The sequence below is a fragment of the Vombatus ursinus genome, unplaced genomic scaffold, assembly GCF_900497805.2.
Source record: "Vombatus ursinus unplaced genomic scaffold, bare-nosed wombat genome assembly UNPS02014941.1, whole genome shotgun sequence".
Classification (NCBI taxonomy): domain Eukaryota; kingdom Metazoa; phylum Chordata; class Mammalia; order Diprotodontia; family Vombatidae; genus Vombatus; species Vombatus ursinus.
The window spans coordinates 6,014,772-6,039,540 of NW_020954719.1; the positions used below are offsets into that span (position 1 = coordinate 6,014,772).

Here is a 24,769-nt window from a genome sequence, read left to right on the forward strand (position 1 = left end):
CAGGGCATGTGAATGGTAAACAGGAAGCATAATCTTTTTGCCTGCTGAGGTCAGTTAATGGGTTGGAGGAAAAAAGAGACAAAGGATATAATCTATGAAAGTTCTGATGGTTTTAAAAAAAAGGAAAAAATGCTGCAAAAATCTGTACAAACAGGAGTGCAAGCTGTTTATAAAGAGAAATGGTTTTCAGTGAGTCCAGAATTCACAAAGAACTATGCTACTGGGTTTTTAGAGCCATTATCAAAGAGGTGGGGCAACAGGAGTATTAAGTTCTGTAAAATATAAAGCACTAGGGAAAGGCATAGCACTCCATAGAAAGTGGTCAGAAAATACAAATTAGTCAGTTTTTCATATCACACATGTTCTGAGAAAAGTTATTCTATGCCAAGGTAAATATTCTTGAATCCAGGCTTCCCAAGCCTCAGAGCCTGAACTTTTGATCCATTTCTGTCCCTGGAAGGATGCTATCTTAACCCAAAGAAAACCCATCCCACAACACAGGAAAATAAATGAAAATAAAAACCTGTTGGTTGCCATGAAGTAGGAGGTTTGTGCCAAGTCCTTGCTTGCTGGAAAAAAAAAATGTTGGGAAAATAGTATATTAGTTAAAAATGTGACCCTATTTAGGACCTAATAAGAACAATTTATAGAAAGTCACTTACAAATTTTCACCATTAGCCCATTTTACATATTCTTTATGCTAAAGAGCATAACTGATTAGAAATGGATCTTTTAAAATCCAGAGGAAAAATTATTATGATCTAGAAAAAATTAAAAGCAAAAGGAAATATGAAAAAGGGCCTCAAGTCTGCAAAACTAGCTTTTACAGAAAACAGACAATGTAACTATTTTAGAGTGGGGATGGTGTTAATTCAGAAAATTCAGTGGTTTCATGAGGGAAATCAGTTCTCAAAATATACAATCATCATATTAATGGAGATTTAAAAGAAAAACCCCACAATTTATTTGCAATTTCAACAACAAAAAAATTCTTCCTAAAGGAAAAAATTGTTGTGGTTTTGTTAAAACCCAAATTTGGGGAATTTCCTAGTAATTTTGCTTTTTCAACAATAGTAGCATTTAACAACACTAAAATTTAACCAATTTTTTAACTTAAAAAATATAATTAAAGAGTAACATGGCAGACTTAATAAAAGCTTCAGAGAAAGACCACTAATGATCTGCAATAAGACTGTAAGTTAATAATTAATCCTGGAAGAAGAGAAAGAAGGAATATTTAGAAAATATCTACCAGACTACTGTGTTCTCATACAGAAGATGGTGACCAGAAAGATCAAGCAGAGAGAAATATGTTTAACTTGGATATAGGAGAGTATAAAGAAAGAAATTTTATAGGCACAAAGGATTGTTAGACATCAAATTAAGTTCACAAAAAGCTGTGAATGTTCCCCACAAAAAGGCCAAACGAGATGACCAGTTTTCAGAAGAAATGAAAATAATAACTACATGGGGGAAATGCTCCAAATAACTAAAGAGAAGTTAAATTAAAACAACTATGAGGTTTCATACCTCACAACCATCAAGTTGGTAAAGATTACAAAAGACAAAAACAAAATAATCAATGCTAGAAGGACTCTGAATTGTTCCAACTGTTTTGGAAAGCCATTTCAAATTAGGTGATCTCACTAAGGGTCATGAAGGCTACTGAAAGAAACCATGTGGAGTATATATGGACCAACAAATTCATAGCAGCACTCCAAAGTAGTAAAATGCCAGAAACAAAACAGGTGTCTATAAACTGAAGGAATAGGTGAAGAAACAGTGACATATGAATGTAATGGAATTATTACACAGTAAGAAAAAACACACAAGAAATTCAGGGAAAGACGGGAAGACACAAAGTGATGTAGAATGAAGAAAGCGGAAATCAAAGGAAACCAAAAGATGATACAAAGTGATTAGAGTAACATAAATGAAAATAATATTTAAAGGACAGCTGAACCTATATTAATTGCAATGGATAATCTTGATTCTTGAGAAGAAGAAATACATTTTTTCCTACTGGCAGAGAGGTCGTAAATTATAATTCTTTATGGTGCCTGGCACATAGTAAGGGCTTAAGGCTTGCTGACTGACAGGTATGGAATGATGCATATGTTTTGGTTGCTTTGCTAATGAGTTTTTCCCCTGTTATAAGAGAAGATTCACTTTGGGGGTAAAAGGAGAAAGGTATTTAGAGGTAAAAGATTAATGTAAAAAAGGCATCAATTTCAATTTTTAAAAAGTTTGGGAAGAATCTTTAAAAATCAGGTTTCTTATTTATCTAGGAATGACTAAGTGTGGCCTTATTGATGACAGAATAGACTTGGTAACCGTCTTCCAGTATTATGACTATTAAAACAATTACACAAAAGGAAAGTTAAGCCAAGACTTTGACTTTAATCCCTGACAAATAAATGCTTATGTAATGTGTGTATAAATGCCATCCAGAAGTACTATCCTTTACAGCAACATGGATCACGTTAGAATCATTAATCTTGGATTCCTTACCTCGAACAAGTTGTGTGCACTTTACCACATGTGTGTGTGGGTGGTCAATTGTTATTTCAAAGCCTGAAAAAAAAATGCAGAAGGAAGAAGATCGGTTAACAAGCAAAAGATACTCGATACATTTTGCACCCCTTGCATCTGAGCAAGTAAAATGCCTCCTTCCCCTCCCCAAAATAGTTGTTCAGGGGAACAAGAGGTCCGCAGACAGAAACTCTTCTCTATGTTGAATTATCTCCATGGCTGATTTAACGCCTAGTTATAAAATTGAAAGGCCACTGCTGTCTCTAGTTCTCCAAGTAATTAAGAACTTCTTCACTGTTGAAACACCACTGAAAACAAAATAATTTTTAGTCACAAACATAAAAACCTAGTGTAAGAGCCTGGGCAGCAGATGGGAGGAGGGGGAGGGGGCAAATCCCTGGTATGTTCTTTTTCAGGGGGAAAAAAATAACAATGTCAAGGGTATTCTCCTTTCACTTCTCCATTTAAAATGTAAAATAAGGCATAATTATCTTCTAAAGTTAAACTTTAATCCAAAAAATAATTATTGTTTTGATGTAAAATTTTATCTTTTTTTTTATCCACTATAAAATGGTATTATACTTACCATTTTTGTCTACCCTCAATGCAGAATTTTGTGGCGGAACAAGGTTTAAAAATTGTTTTGTTTTTTTTTAACATAATTTTCAAGTTTTGGAATGTACATATTCCCTTGATCCAGGTATATCCCTAATAAGGGAAAAGTTGCATCATGGAAACCATTCTTATGTAAAATATTCCATGGGATCAAATAATAGAATTATTGTTTATGTTGGCCTTTACATCAATGAAGAATGAACAAAGAGTATACTAAATACTCAAAGTCACAATTAACTATTAACCGGGCCCTTAAACAATAAATATTTATACAAAACAAATAGCTTTTTGTCAGCTAAAATCTGTCTTAAAAGGAAGTATTTAGAGTTAAAACTAGATTGAACTTAAGAAGCCATAGAGTCCAACCCCTATATTTTACAGATGAGGAAACTGAGGGTGAAAGAGGTTCTGACTTGTACAGGGTCAGGAAAAGCTATTAGGTATCTGAGACAGGATTCCAACTTAAGTATTCCTAACTCCTAGTCCAAAGCTCCAGCCATTGTGCCACTTAGCTCATTATTTACCTTTGGATAAAGACAGAGCTAACTATTTAAACAATGAAACTTAAAAAAAAAAAACAAAAAACACAAAACACACTATTAAAAAAAATGGTTTCCTTTGATATCCCATATTTTTATTTTATGCACTTAAAAACATTAAGATGGAGGCCATGGGTTTTCACAAGACTGCCAAAGGGTTTCATGAAACAAACAAAAAAAAAGGTTAATAACCCCATATCTAGTTCTATGGGAACAATTTCTGATAAAATACTTTTAAATTTCAGTTCGCCATGCCTTGTGACGTTATTTTATTAGAAACACAATCTCTTTAAATGTTTTTAGGTAAAACTTTAATACACCTCTCATTTTATAACATCAATGGCTGAAAAAATTGTTAGATTCAAGAAAAAGAACTGTACAATCAACTTTTCAATAACACATCTGTATATGGTACAGTACACCACATAGCGAATTTGCCTCATGAGATAGCACAAGAAAGAAATCCTGGTTTAAAAAGAAAGAAGGAAAGAAAATTTCAGATTCAAAGGCCTAGTGAAACATTAAATTAGCTTTTAAAGTTCATAGCATTGAAGATAGGACAAATCTCAGGGCTATTCCAAATGGAACACCTATAAGGGAGTCCCTTGGCCTCCCATTCTGCTGTCCAGGCTGGTCACAAGACCCAATAGAAGGGTTTGTTACAATTTAAAGACAAACATCAATATCCAGAGCTCAATGGCCAAACAGAACACAAAACCTATGGGAGAAAAGCAGACAGGTTTTGTAGACCTGGATTCATTTTTATGCTGCCATTTATCAAAAGACTAAAAATGCATATTAAACCTGAAAATCATATTAAACATAAATATGAACCACAAAGCCTGTAAGGAATCCGTTGTTTGAGGTCTTGCTTTTGCAGGGGCCAGGTGTATTTATCCTTCATCTGTGGAGCAGGACATAGGTTAGGTTAGGCCCTCAGCTCTGCAAACTCTTCATAGTCTGGGTGAAGCCCACAGGTGGCAGCCCGTCCGCTTTTAAAACTTACCCAGGGTCTGCAGTATTATGCTCTCTAGAATGACCAGGTCTTGGACTTGTTGCAGGTAAGCCTGGGGTTGAGAGGACAGGCAGGTTACTCACGAGGAGGCACTCTATAAAGCCTGAAGAATTATAACAATCTCTCTTGGGATAACCAGGAAAAACAGCTTTATCCAGTATATAACACCAGAGGGAATTATCAAAGATTCCCCTAAAATGAGAGGGCCAAATGCTAAAATATCGTATTTTGTTAAAAGATGACTAGTAACAAAAGCCTCATGGATTAAATTCATTTCCCAGGGTGGAGTCTAATAATATTTTGGCATATAAGACATTACCAAAAGTGAACAAATTTGCCTCAAATATTTTGCTGCTGGATAAAGCTTTCCCTTTTAGAGAGGGTGAGGAAAAGTGTTGTGAGGAATGAGTAATATGTTATTTAATTCTCTTCAGAAGACTGCTTGGATGGCAAATGGCATGGTCTAGGAGAAAGCACACTAGACTGAGAGCCAAGAGCTGGATTGCAGACTCAACTTTACAAATAACTGTATAATCTTGGGCAAATTTTTTCTATGCCATTTCCCTCTCAATAAAATGAAAACAGCTGCCCTTTCCCCCTTTCCTTTGTGAGATTCAAAGGAGATAAAAGATGTGAAAATATTTTGGGGAAAAGGGGGTTTTCTCCTGCTTGCTTATGGGAGCAAATAGCAATCTAGAACTAAAGCTGCTCTGATGTAGAATCTAAAGGGAGAGGGCTAAGGAAGACAAGACAAAGTCCATGACTTGAAAAAAAAAAAAAAAACAACCAAAAACAGAACACTTAGGGAGATGATGCAAAAACCTACCTTTCTCCAAATGGTAAAGAAAGGCCTCATTTCAGAACCTAATTAAGTATCTTTACCCCACACCTGCCTCCCTCTGACTACTAAAGCCAGTACAGACGTGCTCTGCTTGAGGAAACCCATTGCAAGAAATTCTAAATGTTTAAGATTCATTCAGAGATTCCTTTTAAGAGTCAGTGCCCCTTGTACACTTGTGATAACTCAATTTACACATAAACAGTTATAAACATAAAGCAAGTCACAACTGAAAAACAATCCCTTACCTCACTTCGAGTGTCAGGAAGTGCATCTAGAGGGTGGAGGCAAGCATGAGCTACCTTGATTACATGTTCTAGTTTTCGTGGTTGTTCCTCTACTTTAGCTGCCAGAAAAAGGGCTGCTGGTGCAACACTCTTCAAGGGGAAAAAAAGAGAGAAATTTATTATTTATTTCCAACACCAAGTCTACAAAAAAAAAAAACCCCAAAAAACAAAACCACAAACAAAACTGGATGTTTTGTGCTTTAAAATCTTATGTTTCTTTAATAACTGTTCCTACTGGCTGCATGAGAAGCTACTTTTAGTTAAGCACTTACAGGCAACCTGCAGTGAAAAGCTTTAGTATCATTAACCCAGGCCAAATACAAAATGTATAGGTAAAACAGAAAAAAACAAAAGCCTATGAAAATCCACGTCAAGGAAGGTTGATGCTAAAATAACACTGATTAAACTATATATTAAAGACAATGTTGTACAAGGTTTTCTCTGTATATGTACACACACACACATACACACACACACACACACACACACAGAGTGAGAGTGAAAGTGAGCACCTTTCCATATATATGTAAACATGAAAAATAAATTATACCTTTAAATATAATAAAGGATGCTTTTTTCATGTAAAGAGTAACTTTAGCCATTTCAATAATCAATACCAATAGTCTGAGTTTATATTTATATATCTGGAATTCTTTTAGATTTTTTATTAATTCTATAGCATTGGATAAGAAAGTTGTATGACAACTGGTGATAGTGTTCTTATTTCTATTTTTACAAGTTGGCAATTACTTCAGTAGTCTTTCTCTATACAACATATTTTCACAGGCTGAAAAATCTCTCAATGTGGCCTAGATTTATTGAAACAGTTATCAGTCTTAAAAACTTTTTGATTTGGTTCTCTTTGTTCTGCCCCAACTACATGTGGCCTTGCGTGTTGCTTAATCTCATCCCAAACGTGAGCAGCATGAAGACCTTGAGCTGATGAAAAAAATGGAGGGAGGGGAAAAAAAGAAAAGCCCTTTCAAAAATAACAAAGACATTTATGACTTACATTGCACAAATGAACAGTCCTCTACTACCATTAATTTTCTATCATCCATAAAAATATCACTGAACTAAAATAAATCAAAAAAGCTAGTTAAACTACATATTGATTATATTTGACCTTGGCACATGCTCCAACATAAAGCTAGCTATCGTTTTTACTCCTGATTTACATGATAAAATATGCTCCTGGACAAACTATATGAATTAAATATTAAATTTACTAAGAAGTTCACTATTCACAAGGATATTCAGAGGATTCCTTAAAGTTAAAACCCATTCATTAATTTATCCATTTCATAAATATGGAACTTGATATGTTAGGTTTGTTTAAAGCTAGGTACAGAGATATGAGGGGTTTTTTTTGGGGGGGGGAGAAGTATTTAATTCTCCTAACTATACTGTTTTATTTTGACTTATATTAATTAGTACATACTGAGAGATGGCAGGAATGTGGTTCAACTGTATTCTGACCAGAAGGGGAAATTAATTTAGGGTTATCCATTTGTTATGGTTGATCAATCCAAAAAGGATATAAAATACAAAAATCATCAAGAATTGATAGCATTTGTAAAAATTAAAAACAAAACAAAAAACAAAACAAACAAACAAACAAAAACCCAAACCAGCTTCCTATCCCAGGCCATTGCACAAAAATCATTTTTTAATGTGTTATACTCAGGATTAACAACTTTCATTCAAGGCCTGTATTTTCAAACTTCTATCTCACTATTATTCAACAAGGCTCCTGAAATCCCATCAAGCCAATTTCTTTGCATCCCCATCCAACTCCTGTCCTGCCGTGCCATAGCCTGGAATCTTTATCAAAGTAATTTCATTTCCCCTGCCTTAAGTGTCCACTCTTCTTTACTAATCCATAACTCATCATTTCCAAAATCATTTTTTTCTAGCAACCTTCTTTCATTAAACTCCCTTGTGCCTACATTTACAAAAATTTAATTCAATTGTATCAAGACATTGTGCTAAGCAGGCCTTGCAGATACAAAGATTGAAACAAAACAGCCTTATCCTTCATGAGGCATTCAAAGTATTTGACTACTGGGGCATACAACATTAATTAAATAAATATAAAGCAATCTAAAGAGGAAAATAGAAAAAGGGAAGGTGGGTCAGAGAGGAAATGAAATCCAGTCATGGGGCACTTGAGAGGAATGAGATGGAGTATTTGGTACAAGGATACAGCTAATAGGTTAGTTTGGGTGGGATTTGAAGTGCATGAAAGGGAGTAACATGAAACAATATGAATGAAAGATTCAAACCAAACTGTGAAGGACTTTAAACACCAAATTGAAATGTTTGTATTTTATCCTAGGCAATAAGGAGCCACTTAAGATTTTTTTAAGGAGGCAGAGCCAAGATGGCAGAGGGAAAGCAGTGACTTGCTTGAGCTCTCCCCCCAAACCCCTCCAAATACCTACAAAAAATGCCTCTAAACAACTTCTAAAGCAGCAGAACACACAAAAAGACAGAGTGAAACAAATTTCCAGCCCAAGACAACCTGGATGCCTGATCAGAAAGGTACATCGCACCGGGCGGGGAGAGGAGCACAGCTGAGTGTGGGCATGCAGGCCGCAGCGAACCTGGAGCAGGCCTCAGAGGGCTGAATTTCGGGCAGCTGTGGTGGTTTCCAGACTTCTCAACCCACAAACCCCAAAGACAACTTGGGAGGTGAGTGGGAAAAGTCTGTGACTGCAGTGAGAGAAGGAGCTAGATCTCAGCCAGCCCTGGGGCCGCTGCTGTTCCTGAGCTTCTGGCCCATAGAAGGCCAGAGGGGGAATCAAGTGGCTGATCACAAGGGGATTGCAGGGTTCTCTCTGCCAGTGCTGAGGCAGGAATCTCTTGCTTTACCGGTGCTTGGATCTGGGTCACAGTTCTGAGGGGCGGCCGTGGGGCGAGGAGGAGCGCTGGCCTGGTACAGCTTGTTGTGGCGGTGGAGAGAAAACACCTCGCCCCTTAACATAGCACCTTGGAAGAACTGAAAATTTTCAGGTCCCTAGAAGTACCTCTGAAAACAGCTGTACAAACCCCCGAAGCTTGGGACAGTACATTCTCCACACTGGAAGCAGACTTTTACCTTAACAAAGAGTTTAAAACTCAAGAAATTGGCTGGGATCATGAGTAAGCAGCGCAAAAAGAGTCAGACTATATTATCTTACTCTGGTGACAAAGAAGATCAAAACATACAACCAGAAGAAGACAACAAAGCCAAAGCTCCTACATCCAAAGCCTCCAAGAAAAATATGAATATGAAAGAAGTAGAGGAAAAACTGAGTTTTGCAAGAAAATCATGAAAAACAAATCAACAGCTTGCTAAAGGAGACCCAAAAATAATACTGAAGAAAATAACACCTTAAAAAACAGCCTAACCCAAATGGCAAACGAGGTCCAAAAACCCAATGAGGAGAAGAAGGCCCTAAAAAGCAAAATTGGCCAAATGGAAAAGGAAGTCCAAAAGATTACTGAAGAAAATACTTACTTAAAAATTAGAATAGAGCAATTGGAAGGTAGTGACTTTATGAGAAATCAAGACACTGTAAAACAAATCCAAAAGAATGAAAAATTAGAAAACAATGTGAAGTATCTCACTGGAAAAACAACTGACCTGGAAAATAGATCCAGGAGAGAGAATTTAAAAATTATTAGACTATCTGAAAGCCATGATCAAAAAAAAAACCTACATATCATCTTTCAAGAAATTGTCCAGGAAAACTGCCCTGATACTTTAGAACCAGAGGGCAAAATAGAAATTGAAAGAATCCACCGATCTCCTCCTGAAAGAGATCCCCAAAGGAAAACTCTTAGGAATATTGTAGCCAAATTCCAGAGTTCCCAGGTCAAGGAGAAAATATTACAAGCAGTCAGAAAGAAACAATTCAAGTCTTGTGGAAACACAATCAGGATAACGCAAGATTTAGCTGCTTCTACATTAAGGGACCGCAGGGCATGGAATATAATATTCTGGAGGGCAAAGGAGATAGGATTACAACCAAAAATCACCTACCCAGCAAAACTGAGTATAATCCTACAGGGGAAAAAATGGTCATTCAGTGAACTAGAGGACTTTCAAGCATTCTTGATGAAAAGACCAGAGCTGAATAGAAAATATGATTTCAAATACAAGACTCAAGTGGAACATGAAGAGGTAAACAGGAAAGAGAAAATCATAAGAGACATATTATGGTTGAACTGTTTACATTCCTGCATGGAAAGATGATATTTGTAACTCACGAGACCTTTGTCAGTATTAGGGTAGCTGGAGGGGAAAAAATTATATGTACATATATATAGATATAGATAGAGGGCACATGGTGAGTTGAAAATGAAGGGGTCATATCTGCAGAATAAAATTAAGGGGTGAGAGAGGATTATACTAGGAGAAGGAGAAAGGGAGAGGTAGAATGGGGTAAATTATCTCACAAAAAAAACAGAAAAGAAAAGGCTCTTACAGTGGAGGGGAAATGGGAAGGTGAGAGGGAATGAATGAATCTTATTTTCATAGAAATTGACTTAAGGAGGGAATAACACACACTCAATTGGGTATGGAAATCTGTCTTATCCTACAGGAAAATGGGGGGAGAAGGGGACAAGAGAGTCAGGGGATGATAGAGAGGAAGGCAGATTGGGAAAGGGGGTAATAAGAAGCAAGTACTTCTGAGGAGGGACAGGGTCAAAAGAAAGAATAGAATAAATGGGGGGGTGGGATAGGATTAAGGGAAATAGAGTTAGTTTTTCACAGCATGTCTACTATGGAAGTATTTTGCATAACTGCATATACATAACCTATATTTAGTTGCTTGCCTTATCAATGAGGGTGGGTGGGGAGGGAGGAAGGGAGAAAATTTGAAACCCAAAGTTTTAAAAACACGTTTAAAAAAATGTTTTCACATGGAACTGGGAAATAAGAAATACAGGAAATGGGGTACAGAAATCCATCCTGCCCTACAGGAAAATTGAAGGGGAAGGGGATAAGAGAAGGAGGGGACAGACAGAAGGGAAGGCAGACTAGGGGAAGGGGTATTCAGAATGCATGCCATCTTGGGGTGGGGGGAGGGGCGAGATGGGGTGAAAATTTGGAACTCAAAATCTTGTGGAAGTAAATGTTGAAAACAAAAAAATAAATAAAAATTACCATTAAAAAAAGATTTTTTAAAGCAGAACAATGACATGGTTGCAAATCTAGGTGAATGCAAGGTGAAGGAGACGGTTGTTAAGGGAAGGAGATATAATCAGTTTTCTAAGATCTTGTAAGGAGATACATTTAGATGTATCTCATTTAGACTTTCAGATGAAGGCAGTCAGCAATGTGGGCCTGTCATTCAGGAGAGAGATTAGAGATGAATATATAGCTTTGGAAGTCAACTGCACTAACTCAGGGAAGCCCATGAGATTACTAAGAGATTATAGACATTAAAGAGGACACAGGACAGTCTTAGAGCAGAGGTGTCAAATGCCTGTACTGAATCGGATTAAAATGTAATTGTTTCCCAATTATTTAACAAAAAGAGGATACGACATAGATGTGTGGCCACAAGGATCCTCACTGATACCACTACATTAAAGGAAACCTAAGTAGATAGCAGATGATTGACAGTCTAGCAAAGAAGAGAGATTTAAGGGGCAATCAAATAAGTGGAGAACAAGAAGAAAGCACTGTCACAGAAGCCAAGGGAGGAGGGAGTAACCAGTAGGAGGTTTTAACAGTGTCAAAAGATGCAGAGAAATCAAACAGGGGTAAGAAAAACAAAGGGCAACAGGAGATAGAAGTAAAGAATTTTTGGGGGGGGGGGGGGGGGGAGTAAAGGGAATAGTTTTAATCAAATAGTGAGTTGGGAGGCAGATTTCAAGAGATTGCAAAGAAAGAGAAGGGTGAGCAAGTGGAAGAGTGAGAAACTATTCCAAACCTCCTTTCCACTCAAGTGCTTCATACACCCTCTTCCCCCTCACTTCATCCGAGGACTTTGCTTTTTACTTTACTGGGGAAAAATGTGGCCATTTAATGTGAGCCTCTCTCTCTTCACCTCAAACCCCATGAGATCATCTACTACTCCCTTCTTCAATCTCTGACAAAGAGTTGTCCCTTGGCTTACCATTCTACCTATCCCCTCCCCATCTTCTATTGCAGAAAGCATTTTTAGTCAACTCTACTCCCCTCCCCCCATAAATCTTCAACCTCTCCCTATCAATTGATCCCTCCCTAATGCCTTCAAACATTCTGAAGTCTCCTCTAACCCTTAAAAAACAAAACAAAACCTTCATTAGACCCTACAACCTCTCAAGCTGTCATCATCTATTTCTCTTTCTTTTCTCAAACTCCTTGAAATAAGTATCTACACTCACTGCTTCCACTTTCACTCCTTAATGTTTTATAATCCATCTTCTAACCTGTCACTCAACTGAAACTGTTCTCTCCAAAGTAACTAATGACTTCTTTATTGCTGGTCTTTTCTCACCCTGATTCTCAACGTGTGATACTGCTGGCTATGCTTTATTCCTGAATACTTTCCTTTCTCTAGATTTTTGTAATTCCCTTCTAGTTTGCCAGGCATGTCTAACATGCCTCTTCTGAAATCTCCTTTGCTATCTCTTCACCCACACCACACCCCCTAACTGTGAGTGTTTCCCAAGGTTCTGTTCATAGATCCTCTCTTCTCCCTATATACACTCTTAGTAACTTCACTGGCTCCAGTGGGTTTAATCATCACCTCTACACAGATGACTCCTAGATCTATAGAGGGCTTTCCAAAAGGCTTAGTGTAGTAATTAGCTTAAAACTCCACTAAGACTTTTGGGACACTGTATATATTAAGTCCCAGTTTCTTTCTTGAGAGTCCTGCATCACCAACTCCCTATTGGACATTTCAAACCGGATGCCCTGGAAACATTTTTAACTCAACATGCTTAAAACATAACTTATTAGCTTTCCCTCTAAACTCTTTATCTTTTCCAACATCCTTCCAGTGTTTCAAGTTCCCAATTTTGGTATTATCCTGGACTACTCACTTTCCCTCACCAACATATCCAATCATTTATCAAATCTTGCTGTTTCTTCAGAGGCAGCTAGGTGGGGCAGTAGATAGAGTACTAGCCCTGGATTCAGGAGGACCTGAGTTCAAATCCGGCCTCAGACACATAACACTTACTAGCTGTGTGACCCTGGGCAAGTCACTTAACATCATTGCCTAGGGAAAAAAAAGACTACATCCTTCACAAAATCTCTTGAATTCAGGCCCTCCTCTCCACTCACACACCTTAGTCCTTGGGTTCATCACCTCTTGACTAGAATAGTAACAATTTCTTAATTGGTCTCCCTGCCTCCTCTCTCACCACTTTCGTTCACCCTAAACACAGCTGCCAAAGTAATATTCCTTAAGTGTAAATCTGACCATGTGATCAACCAACTTCAGTGGCTTCCTATTGCCTCTAGAACAAAGTATTTGTTTTAGCCCTATACAACCTGCACTTATCCTCATTGTACACTAGTCCTATGATCCACCCAATCTGGCCTTCTGCTTCTCACTCACAACAATCCATCTCCCAACTAACTCTGTGTCTCTGCCTCTGTTCTCAAGGCTTACAAGCCTTCTCTCTGCAGCTCCATCTCTGGAAGTCCCTCTCTTCTTTTAACATGCAGCTTAGGCTCGAAAGCATGAAGCTTTCCTGATCCCTATTATCGGCTGGCATTCATCCTCCCTATGTTGTATTACTTTTTATATATTTATAACTTCATATTTAATGTATATTTTTACATGGCCTTATTGTCTCCCCCCCTTATAGTGTAAATAGAGATTGTTTAATTGTTCTTACCTGTATCCCCCAGTGCCTAGTACAGTGTCCAACACATAGAAGGCACCTAATAAATACTTGATTGAGTAACCAGAAGACTGGCAAGGTACTCCAAAGAGTATATTGATAGAATGACAAACTAATGGAGATAGTCTCAAAGGAGAAAAGATTGTTAAATGATAACAGTAAGGAGAGGGTGGTTTATTTTAGAAATTAGCAGTTAGGGTAAGGGATACCCAGTTCTGGAGAGGGTGGCTAGGAGGCAATGCCTTCTGCAGCAACCCAGGTTTCTATGAGTGGAAGGAGATGGAAAGCAGTTATTAGGAAAAGGTCTAAAATGAGTGGAAATTTATTAATGATAGAAAGAAGATTCCAGAAAGCACAATGGAAGGGGGAAGCAAAGGAAGCTAAAGATAGCTTGTTTCAAGATGTGCACATAAAGCAATGAGAAATGAAATGGGATAATTATAGTATGAACAAAAGTGGAAAAATAGGAGGGACAGAGCAAAGTAAGAAGACCAACCTAGCTGGAAGAAAAGGTTTGTGTCTGAACTTTATCACATAAACAAGAAGCTACTACTGAGGTACTAGGGCAGGAAAAATGACTTGATAAAATCTTATAATGATCTAGGACTTGTGAAAAATTAAAGAGCAATGTAATAGGTGATATTATACATGATGAACAGAGGGGAAGACTAGAAAGGACAACAGGAAATTAACCAAAAAATAATCCATGCACTTTTAAAAATTTAATATTTCAAAATTTTTGTTACATTTTAAGTTCCAAACTGTCTCTCTTCCAGGGTCCCTCCCCAGCCCACACTGGAGAAGGTCACCAATTGACATAGATATTTTTATACATGTAAAACCACATATGCAAAATTCTATTTAGCAATTCTTTCTCTGGAAGTGAATAGCACCTTCCTTTATAGGTCCTTTGTAGTTGCCTTGAGTATTTATAATACACAAAATAACTCAAGTCACTCACAGTTCTTCAAACAATATTGCTGTGACTGTACACAATATTCTCAAGTCTTTCCTTGTTTTTCTAAGATCAACTGTGCTCATCATTTCTTTTTTTTTCTTTCTTCTTTTTTTTTCTGGTGAGGCAATTGGGGTTAAGTGACTTGCCCAGAGTCACACAGCTAATGAGTGTTATATGTCTGAGGCTAGATTAAATCTCAGGTCCTCCTGACTCCAGAGCCGGTACTCTACCCACTGCACCATCTAGCTGCCCCTCATCATTTCTTATAGCACAGTAGTATCCCATCACAATCATGTACCACAACTTGTTTAGCCATTCCCCAATTGATGGGCATTCTCTCAATTTCCAGTTCTTTGTCACCACAAAGAAAGAAACTATAAATATTTTAGAACATATAGGTTCTTTTTGTTTTTCCTTAATCGGGAAACTGACCTAATAGTGGTATTCCTGGATCTAAGGATATGCAGAGTTTTATAACTTTTGGGGCACAATTCCAGATCGTTCTTCAGAATGGTTGGATCAGTTCATAGTTCCACCAACAGTGTATCAGTGGCCCATTTTTTCCATATCTCCTGCAATATCTGTCACTTTACCCTTCATTTTAGCCATATCTGATAGTTATGAGATATCTCAAAGCTGTTTCATTTTGCATTTCTCTAAGCAATGATTTTTATATGACAATATATAGTTTTGATTTCTTCATTGAAAAACTGCCCCTTCATATCTGACCATTGATAAATGATAAATTTATCAATTTATCATTTGATAAATTGAAGAATGACTCACATTCTTTTAAAATTTGAGATGAGACCTTTATCTAGAAACTTTCTATAAAATCTTTTCTTAATTTTCTGCTTTACTTCAAATCTTGGCTACACTGGATTTATTTGCATAGAACTTTTTAATTTAATATAATCAAAATTATCCATTTTGCTTCTCACAATGTTATCTCTTGTTTATTGATAAATTCTTCTTCTAGCCATAAATAACATAGGTAATGTGTTCCATGTTCCTCTAATTTTATTATATTTCCCTTTACACCTAGGTCATGTATCCATTTTGACCATATCATGGTAAACAGTGTAAGATAACGGTCTATAATTTTCTTTTTCTCTTTTTTGCTCTTCCTGGTTAGGTATCAGCACCATATTTGTTTCATAAAAGGAGTTTGAGAGAATTCCTTTGTCTATTCTTTCAAATAATCTATTTAATATTGGAATTAGTTGATCTTTAAATGTTTGGTAGAATTCCCTTGTAAATCCATCTGGTCCTGATGCTTTTTTCTTAGGAAGCTCATTTATAGTATATTCAATTTGTTTTACTAATATAGGGTTATTTAGATATGCTGTTTCTTCTTCTGTTAATCTTGGCAGTTTATATTTTTTAAAGTATTCTTCCATTTTGAGGGGCAGGGCCAAGATAATAGAGAGAAACAAGGAAATTGCCTGAGCTCTCCCCAGTTTCCCTTGGAAACAATGTTAAATCAAGCCTCTAAATGGATTCCAGAGTGACAGAACCCACAAAAAGACAGAATGAAACAATTTTCCAGCTTAAGATAACTTAGAAGGACTTCAAAAAAGGTCTGTCTCACTTGGGTAGAAGGGAAGTGCAGCCCAGCACAGATGGTGTCTGGGCAAGCCAGTGGGAGGATCATAGCTACAGCACCTCAGTCCTGCCTCAGCAGGACAGTGGCACAGCATGCCAGCTGTGAGGCCTCTAGCCCCTACACAGAAGGCAAACTGCCAGCTCCAGAAACATGGCACAACAGGTGCAATTAGGCTGGGCCACCCCAACACAGGGGGCATGCTGACAGCATCTGAGGCCCTGGTGCAGAAAGCCAGATCCCTGGCACCCACTGTAAGAAGCTTGGGACAGTGGCCCTGATGCCCTAGGAGCAGAGTTCAACTTTAAAAGTTATGAAATAGACTTTTAAAATGAGTAAAAAATAAAAAAAGAGCCCTGACTATAGAAAGCTACTATGGTGACGGGAAAAATCAAAACACAAACTTAGAAGAGGACAACAATGTTAAAATACCTACATACAAAGCCTCATAAGGGAATGTGAATCGTTCTCAAGTCCAAAAACCCTTCTTGGAAGAACTCAAGAGAGAAGAAAAATTGAGAAAAGAAACATGAGTTACGCAAGACAGAGTCAACAGCCTGGAAGAGCAAGGACAAAAATTGCCTGAAGAAAACAATTCCTTAAAAAATAGAACTGGCCAAATGCAAAAGGAGGTACAAAAGCTAACTACAGAAAATCCTTAAACATCAAAATTGGGCAAATAGAAACTAATGACTATGAGACATCAAGAATCAGTCTAACAAGATCAAAAGAATAAGAAAAAATAGAAGAAAATGTAAAATACTTCATTGTAAAAACAACTGAACTGGAAAATAGATGCAGGAAAGATAATTTAAGAATTATTGGACTACCTGAAAGCTATGATAAAAAAAGAGCCTGAGGGGCAGCTAGGTGGTGCGGTAGATAGAGCACTGGCCCTGGATTCAGGAGGACCTGAGTTCAAATCCAGCCTCAGACACACAACACTTATTAGCTGTGTGACCCTGAGCAAGTCACTTAATCCCATTGCCTAGGCAAAAAAAAAAAAAAAAAAAAAAAAAAAAAGAGCCTGATAACATGACAGAAAAGGAAAATGATAAATGTTGGAGATATGTGAAATCTGGAACACTAATGCATTGGTGGTAGAGTTGTGAACTGATCCAACCATTCTGGAGAGCAATTTGGAACTATGCCCTATAAAACTATAAACTATGTATACCCTTTGATCCAGCAATACCATTTCTAGCTCTGTATCCCAAAAAGATCATATAAAAGAGAAATAGGCCCACATGTACAAAAATATTTATAGCGGTTCTTTTTGTGGTAGCAAAGAACTGAAAATCAGAAGGGATGGGGAATGGCTGAACAAGTGATGGTTTATGAATGTAATGGAATACTATTGTGCTGTAAGAAATGACAGGTGGATTTCAGAAAAACCTGGAGACTTACATGAACTGATGCTGAGTGGAGTGAGCAGAACTAGAACACTGTACACAGCAACAGCAATATTGTGTGATGATCAACTATGACTGACTTAGCTCTTTTCATCAATACAATGATCCAACACAATTCCAAAAGACTCATGATGGAAAATGCTAACCACATCCAGAAATAGAACTACAGAGTCTGAATGCAGAACAAAGCATACTATTTTCACTTTTTTCCCCCTTTCTTCTGGTTTTTCTCTTTTATTCTGATTCTTTCACAACGTGATTAGCGTGGAAATGTTTAACATGACTGTACATGTATAACCTATATCAGATTGCTTGCTGTCTTGGGGAGGGAGAAAAACTTGGTACTCAAAATTTTTACAAAAATGACCTTTGAAAACTATCTTTACATGTAATTGGAAAAAAAAAAACCCAACACTATTAAGGAAAAAGAAAAAGAGCCTGGACAGCATCTTTCAAGAAATTATCAAGAAAAACTGCCCTGATATCCTAGAACTAGAGGGTAAAATAGTCATGGAAAGAATCTACTGATCACCTCCTAAAAGAGATCCCATATTAAAAATTCCAAGGAATATTGTAGCCAAATTCCAGAATTACCAGGTCAAGGAGAGAATTTCTGGCAAGCAGCTTCTACATTAAAGGACTGGAGGACTTGGGAGTATCATATTCCAAAACCTGGAAAGACTTACATGAACTGATGCTGAATGAAGGGTACAGAGTCAGGAAAACATTGTATATAATAGTAAGAGCAATATTATGTGAAGATCTACTATGACTGACTTTGCTCTTCTCAGCAACACAATGATCCAAGACAATTCCAAAAGACTCACGATGGAAAATACTGTCACCTTTCAGAGAAATAATTATTGAGTCCGAATGCAGATCAAAGCATACTATTTTCATTCTTCTCTCTTATTTGATTTTTAAAATCCTTTTTGAGTTCTTCCAAGAAGGGTTTTTGGACTTGAGAACGATTCACATTCCCTTATGAGGCTTTGTATGTAGGTATTTTAACATTATTGTCCTCTTCTAAGTTTGTGTTTTGATTTTTCCCGTCACCATAGTAGCTTTCTACAGTCAGGGCTCTTTTTTTCATTGTTTTTTGTGCCTCTTCCCTTTTGTTCTGTTTCTTGTTTCACAACATGACTAACGTGGAAATATATTTATATAATTGCACTTGCATAACCTATATCTAATTGCTTGCTGTCTTGGGAGGGATAGGAAGCAGGGAGGAAAAAAAATTTGAAAACTCAAAATCTTATAGAAAATGAATGTTGGGGCAGGAGGTGGAACAATGGATATTGCACAGGCCCTGGAGTTAGGAGGACTTGAGTTCAAATCTGGCCTCTGGCACTTGATACAGGCAAGTCACTTAACCCCAACTGCCTTGCCAAAAAAAAAAGTTTAAAACTGCCTTTACATGTAATTGGAAAAAATATTATTTAAAAAAAAAATAAAACCTGTATGGTATTCTGGAAGGCAAAAGAGTACAACCAAGAATCAACTACCCAGCAAAATTCAGCATAATATTTCAGAAGATGAATATTTAATGAAATATGGGATTTTCAAACTTTCCTGATGAAAAGACCAGAGCTGAACAGAAAATTCAATCTTCAAATATAAGACTCAAGAGAAGCATAAAAAAAGTAAACAGGAAAGAAAATGCAAAACAAAAGTTACTCACTAAAGTTAAACTGTTTACATCCCTACACAGAAAGATGATACTTGTAACTCTTGAGAACTGTATCTCTATTAGAGCAGTTAGAAGCAGTATACATACATAGAGGGTGTGGGTATAAGTTGACTATAAAAAAAATTGAGGGGTGAAAAAAGGACTGTATTGGGAAAAGAGGAAAGGGGGAGACAGGGTAAATTATATCACATGAAGAGGCTGCAAAAGACCTATTACAGTAGAGGGAAGAAGGAAAGAAGCACTGTTTGAACTTTACCCTCATCAGACTTGGCTTAAAGAGGGAATAACATACACACTCAGTTGGGCATAGAAATCTATCTTACCCTATATGGAAATAAAAAGGGAAAGAAAAAGAAGGGGACACTGATAGAATTGATAAACTGAGGGAGGTAATGGTCAGAAGCAAAAGACTGGTAAGGAAGGACAGAGTAAAAGGAAAGAGAAATGCATAAACAGGGAAAAATAGGATGGAGGGAAATAAAGTTAGTAATCATAACTGTGAATGTGAATGAGGTGAACTCTCCCATAAAACGGAAGTGGATAGCAAAGTGGATTAAAAGCCAGAATCCTACAATATGTAGTTTACAAGAAACACATTTGAAGCAGAGATACACACAGAGTAAAGGTAAAAGGCTAGAGCAAAATATATTATGCTTCAGCTGAAGTAAAAAAAGTAAAGAGTAGCAATCCTGATCTCACAAAGCAAAAGCAAAAATAGATCTAAAAGAGATAAGGCAGTAAACGACATCTTGCTAAAAGGTACCTAAGACAATGAAATAATATTAATATTAAAAATATATGCCCCAAGTGGTATAGAATCCAAATTCTTGGAGAAGTTAAGTAAATTACAAAAAAGAAATAGACAGCAAAACTATACTAGAGGGTTCAGAAATCAACCTCCCCTCTCAGAACTAGATAAATCTAACCACAAAATAAACAAGAAAGAAGTTAAGGAGGTGAATAGAATTTTAGAAAAGTTAGATATGATAAATCTCTGGAGAAAAATGAATAGGGATAGAAAGGAATATACCTTTTCCTCAGCAACACATGGCACCTACACAAAAACTGACCATTAGGGCATAAAAATGTCATAATGAAAGGCAGAAATATTAAATGCATCCTTTTCAGATCATGATACAATAAAAATTATGTATAATAAAGGGACATAGAAGAATAGATTAAAAATTAATTGGAAATTAAATAATCTAAACCTGAAGAATGGGCACATGATTTAGATATAAAGGATGAAAACATAAGCAAATTAGGAGAGCAAGGAATAGTTTAGCTGTCAGATTTATGGAGAAGAGAAGAATCTGTGACCAAACAAGAGATTGAGAGCATTATGAAATGCAAAATGGATAATTTTGATTATATTAAATTTAAAAGGTTTTGTACAAACAAAACAATGCAACCAAGATTAGAAGGAAAGCAGAAAGCTGGGAAACAATTTTTATAGCCAACGTTTCCGATAAAGGGCTCATTTCTCAGATGTGTAGAGAACTGAGCCAAATTTAAAAGAATACAAGCCATTCCTCAATTGATAAATGGTCAAAGGAAATGAACAGGTAGTTTTCAGTTGAAGCTGAAAGCTTAAAGCTATCTATAGTCAAGTGAAAAAAATGCAATAAATTACTATTGATTAGAGAAATGCAAATTCAAACAACTCTCAAGTACCACTTCACACCTATCAGATTGGCTAATACTCCCCATCAATTGGGGAATGGCTGAACAAGTTGTGGTATATGAATGTAATGGAACACTATTGTGCTATAAGAAATGATGAGCAAGCGAATTTCAAAAAACCTGGAAAGATTTACATGAACTAATGCTGAATGAGGTGAGCAGTACCAGAACACTGCACACAGTAAAAGCAACATTGTGTGAAGATCAATTATGATTCACTTAGCTCTTTTCAGCAACACAATGATCCAAGACAATTCCAAAAGACTCATGATGGAAAATGCTAACCACATCCAGAGAAAGAACTACGGAGTCTGAATGCAGATCAAAGCATATCATTTTCACTTTTCTGTTTTTCCTTTCTTGTGATTTTTCCCTTTTGTTCTGATTCTTTTACAACAAGACTAATATGGAAATATGTTGAACAGGACTGCACGTGTATAACCTATATCAGATTGCTTGCTATCTTAGGGAGGGCAGGGGAAAGGAAGGAGAAAAATTTGGAATTCAAGATCTTATAAAAATGAATGTTGCAAATTATTTTTACATGCAATTAGAAAAAATAAAATACTATTAAAATAACTCCAAAATAACAAAACAAATAAAAAAGTATTCTTTCATTTCACTTAAATTGTTAAATTTGTTGGCATATAATTGGGCAAAATAACTCTTAATTGCTTTGATTTCATCTTCTTTAGTGGCATATTCACCCTTTTCATTTTTTACACTAGTAATTTGTTTTTCTTTTTAAATCACTAATGATTTACCTTTCATTTTTTCATAAAACCAACTTAATTGTATTCATTACTTCAAAGGTTTTCTTATACTCAATTTAAAAGTAATAGCTTTAATTTTTAGGATTTCTAATTTGGTGTTTAATCGGAGATTTTTAATTTGTTCTTTTTATAGGTTTTTTCAATTGCGTATCCAATTCATTGGGCTGTTCTTTCTCTACTGATATGAGCATTTAGAGATATAAATTTTCCTGATTACTGCTTTTGCTACATCTTACACATTTTGGCATGTTGTCTCATTACTGTCATTCTCTTTAATAAAATGATTGTTTCTATGAATTATTCTTTAACCTACTCATTCTGTAAGATTAACTTGTTTAGTCTCCAATTAATTTTTAATGTTTCCAGTCCTTTATTAAAGATAATTTTTATTGCACTTTGATCTGAAAAGAATGTATTTAATATTTTTGCTTTTCTTCATTTACCTATAAGGTTTTTATGCCCTAATATATGGCAAATTTTTGTAAAGGTACTATGTACTAATAAGGAAAAGGCATATTCCTTTCGATTCCCATTCAGTTCTCTAGATATCTATCATATATAGCTTGTCTAAAATTCTATTCATCTCCTTGACTTATTTTTTGGTTAGATTTATGTACTACTGAGTGAGAAAGGCTAAAGTCCCATACCAGTACAATTCTATCTATTTACATTTGTAATCCTTCCAGCTTTTCCTTTAAAAAGCTGGATGCTATACCATTTGGGCATATAGGTTTAATACTGATATTATTTCATTATCTATGGTATCTTTTATTATAATGTAGTTTTCCTGTTAAAATTCTTCTAATTAAATCTATTTTAGCATTAACTTTGTCTGAGGATCATGATTGCTACCCCTGCTTTTTTTGCATCAGCTAAAGCATAAATTCTATTCCAGTCCTCTATTTTTACTCTATGTAAAAATATGTATCTATGTATCTCTCATTTTTAAATGTTTCTTGTCAACAAGACGTTGGTTTTCATTTTTAATCCATTCTGCTAGCCACTTCTGTTTTATGGGTATGTACATCTCATTCATATTCAAAGTTATAAGTACTAGTTGTGTATTTCCCTCCATCCTAGTTTCCCTCAGTTTATCCTTCTCTCCCTCTTTTTACCCTAGCCTTCCTCAAATATCTAATTTACTTCTCACCACTGCCTCCTTAATCCAAACCCATTCTAAGAATCCCATCCTTCTTGATCTGCACACGCTTCTGAGTCTCTCCCTATTATATCCCCTTCCCCCCTACTTCTTTGCAAGTTAAGAAAACTTGTACCCTTCTAGATTTACGTTATTCTCTTTACCCCAGTTCTGAAGAGAATGTTTTAGCAAGCACCACCAACCCTCCACACTCTCCTGCCTCCACTGTAACAGTTCTTCCATTCATACCCCATTTGTATGAGATAATAGCTCCATTTTACCTCCCTACACAATTTTTTTTAAGGATCTTCCCATCATACTCAACTCAACCCCCAAGCTATCTATACACGCTCTTTCAAACTACCTAAAATATTAACACTGAGTTACATAGAAACTACTAAATCTTATTGTTATCCTGACTGGAATTCCACAGTATTAAAATTATCTTCCCCCCCAGTTGCTTGTAGTATTTTCTCCTTGACCTGGGAGCTTCAGAAACTTAAGCTATGATGTTCCTTTGAGTATTCATCTTGGGATCTCTTTCGGGTGGTAAACTGTGGATTTTTAAAATTTCTCATTCTAAAACTTCAGGGCAATTTTCTTAATTTCTTTAAGTATGATGTCTAGACTTTTTTTTTAACGATAACTTTCAGGTAGTCCAACAATTCTCATTTTGTCTCTCCTTGATTTGTTCTCCAGGTCAGTTGTTTTTTTAATGAGATGTTTCACATTCTATTTTTTCATTCTTTTGATTTTTTTTTTAACTATTTCTTGGCATCTTGTGACAGCATTAGTTTTCCCTTGCCCAATTCTAATTTTTAAGGAGTTAGATCTTTTTTTCCAATTGGTTGACTTTCTTTTCATAATATTTTATTTTCTTGCATTATTTTTTTTTAATTTTTCTTCAACCCCTTTTATTTGATTTTTAAAGTCCTTTTTAAACTCTTCCAAAAACTCTTTTTGGGCTTATAACTATCTGACACTTTTCTTTCAAGCAGAAGTAGTTGTTTTAACTTCATTATCTTATTCTAAGTTTGAAACCAGAGCTTTATTATCACCATAGAAGCTCTCTATGCTTTGGTTCTTTCTCTTTTGCTTACTCATTATTTACGAGGCTTATTTATTGGCTGTTATCTTTATGTTAGAGTTGGGCTCTAATCCTTAAGTGTCTGGGATAATGTTTCAGGCTTCAGGCTTTTCTGTGCTGTTTTCTGTGTTTTATCTGAGGACTTGACCTCTGGTACCTCTCTCTCAGAGTCACAACCAGGGCCCCCAGCAAAGTTGTCACCTCAAAAGCTTTTACTCCCGGTGGTCCCTCCTGGGGCTTCAAGTTTCAGTTCACCCCTCTGCCCTGAAACCAAAATCAGGGACTCTGCAAGTGTCCACAGGCAGCATGACCCCCCGCCCCCCTCACTGGTGTGTGTTCCCTTCCTCCTCATCCACAGCCATAGCCTGGGACAATGTTTAGTCAGCACACCTAGAGTCCTGGGCTCTGTAGCACCACTATCCAACTCCCATTTGACCCCCCCATACTATTAGTGAGGCAAAAGTTCCTGAAGCTGAGGCTGAGACACAGCTGCCCCCAGGTTTTGTTGTGTTGATTCTGCGGTGTCTGCACTTTAATTAAGCCAAACCATCATCCCAGGAGTCAGGTCTTTCTTTGGGGAATAACTGCTTCACACAGACTTAATTATTTAACTTTGAGGCTTTATTTTAAATGGTTTGTAGATGAATTTGGGCGAGCCAGGTGATTTCCTCCCTTATTCCACCATCTTCCCAGAATCCTCTGTCCATGCATTTTTTTTTTTAAGTAGAGGCTTGAAGTAGGGAACGGAGAGGAAGACGATTTG

General features: G+C 36.4%; 1 protein-coding gene across 2 annotated transcripts in view; it reads right to left on the minus strand.

Moving 5' to 3' along the window:
- The window catches only part of CCNT1 (cyclin T1), a 42,232-nt gene that overhangs the window by 10,338 nt on the left and 7,125 nt on the right, over window positions 1–24,769 (minus strand). For both annotated transcript variants that reach the window (XM_027844352.1, XM_027844353.1), the window contains exons 3-6: window positions 5,788–5,916; window positions 4,693–4,753; window positions 2,512–2,574; window positions 524–569 (exon numbers count right to left, since the gene is read on the minus strand). In XM_027844352.1, the coding sequence (XP_027700153.1) occupies window positions 524–569; window positions 2,512–2,574; window positions 4,693–4,753; window positions 5,788–5,916 (299 nt within the window). The remainder of the gene's footprint in view (window positions 1–523; window positions 570–2,511; window positions 2,575–4,692; window positions 4,754–5,787; window positions 5,917–24,769) is intronic.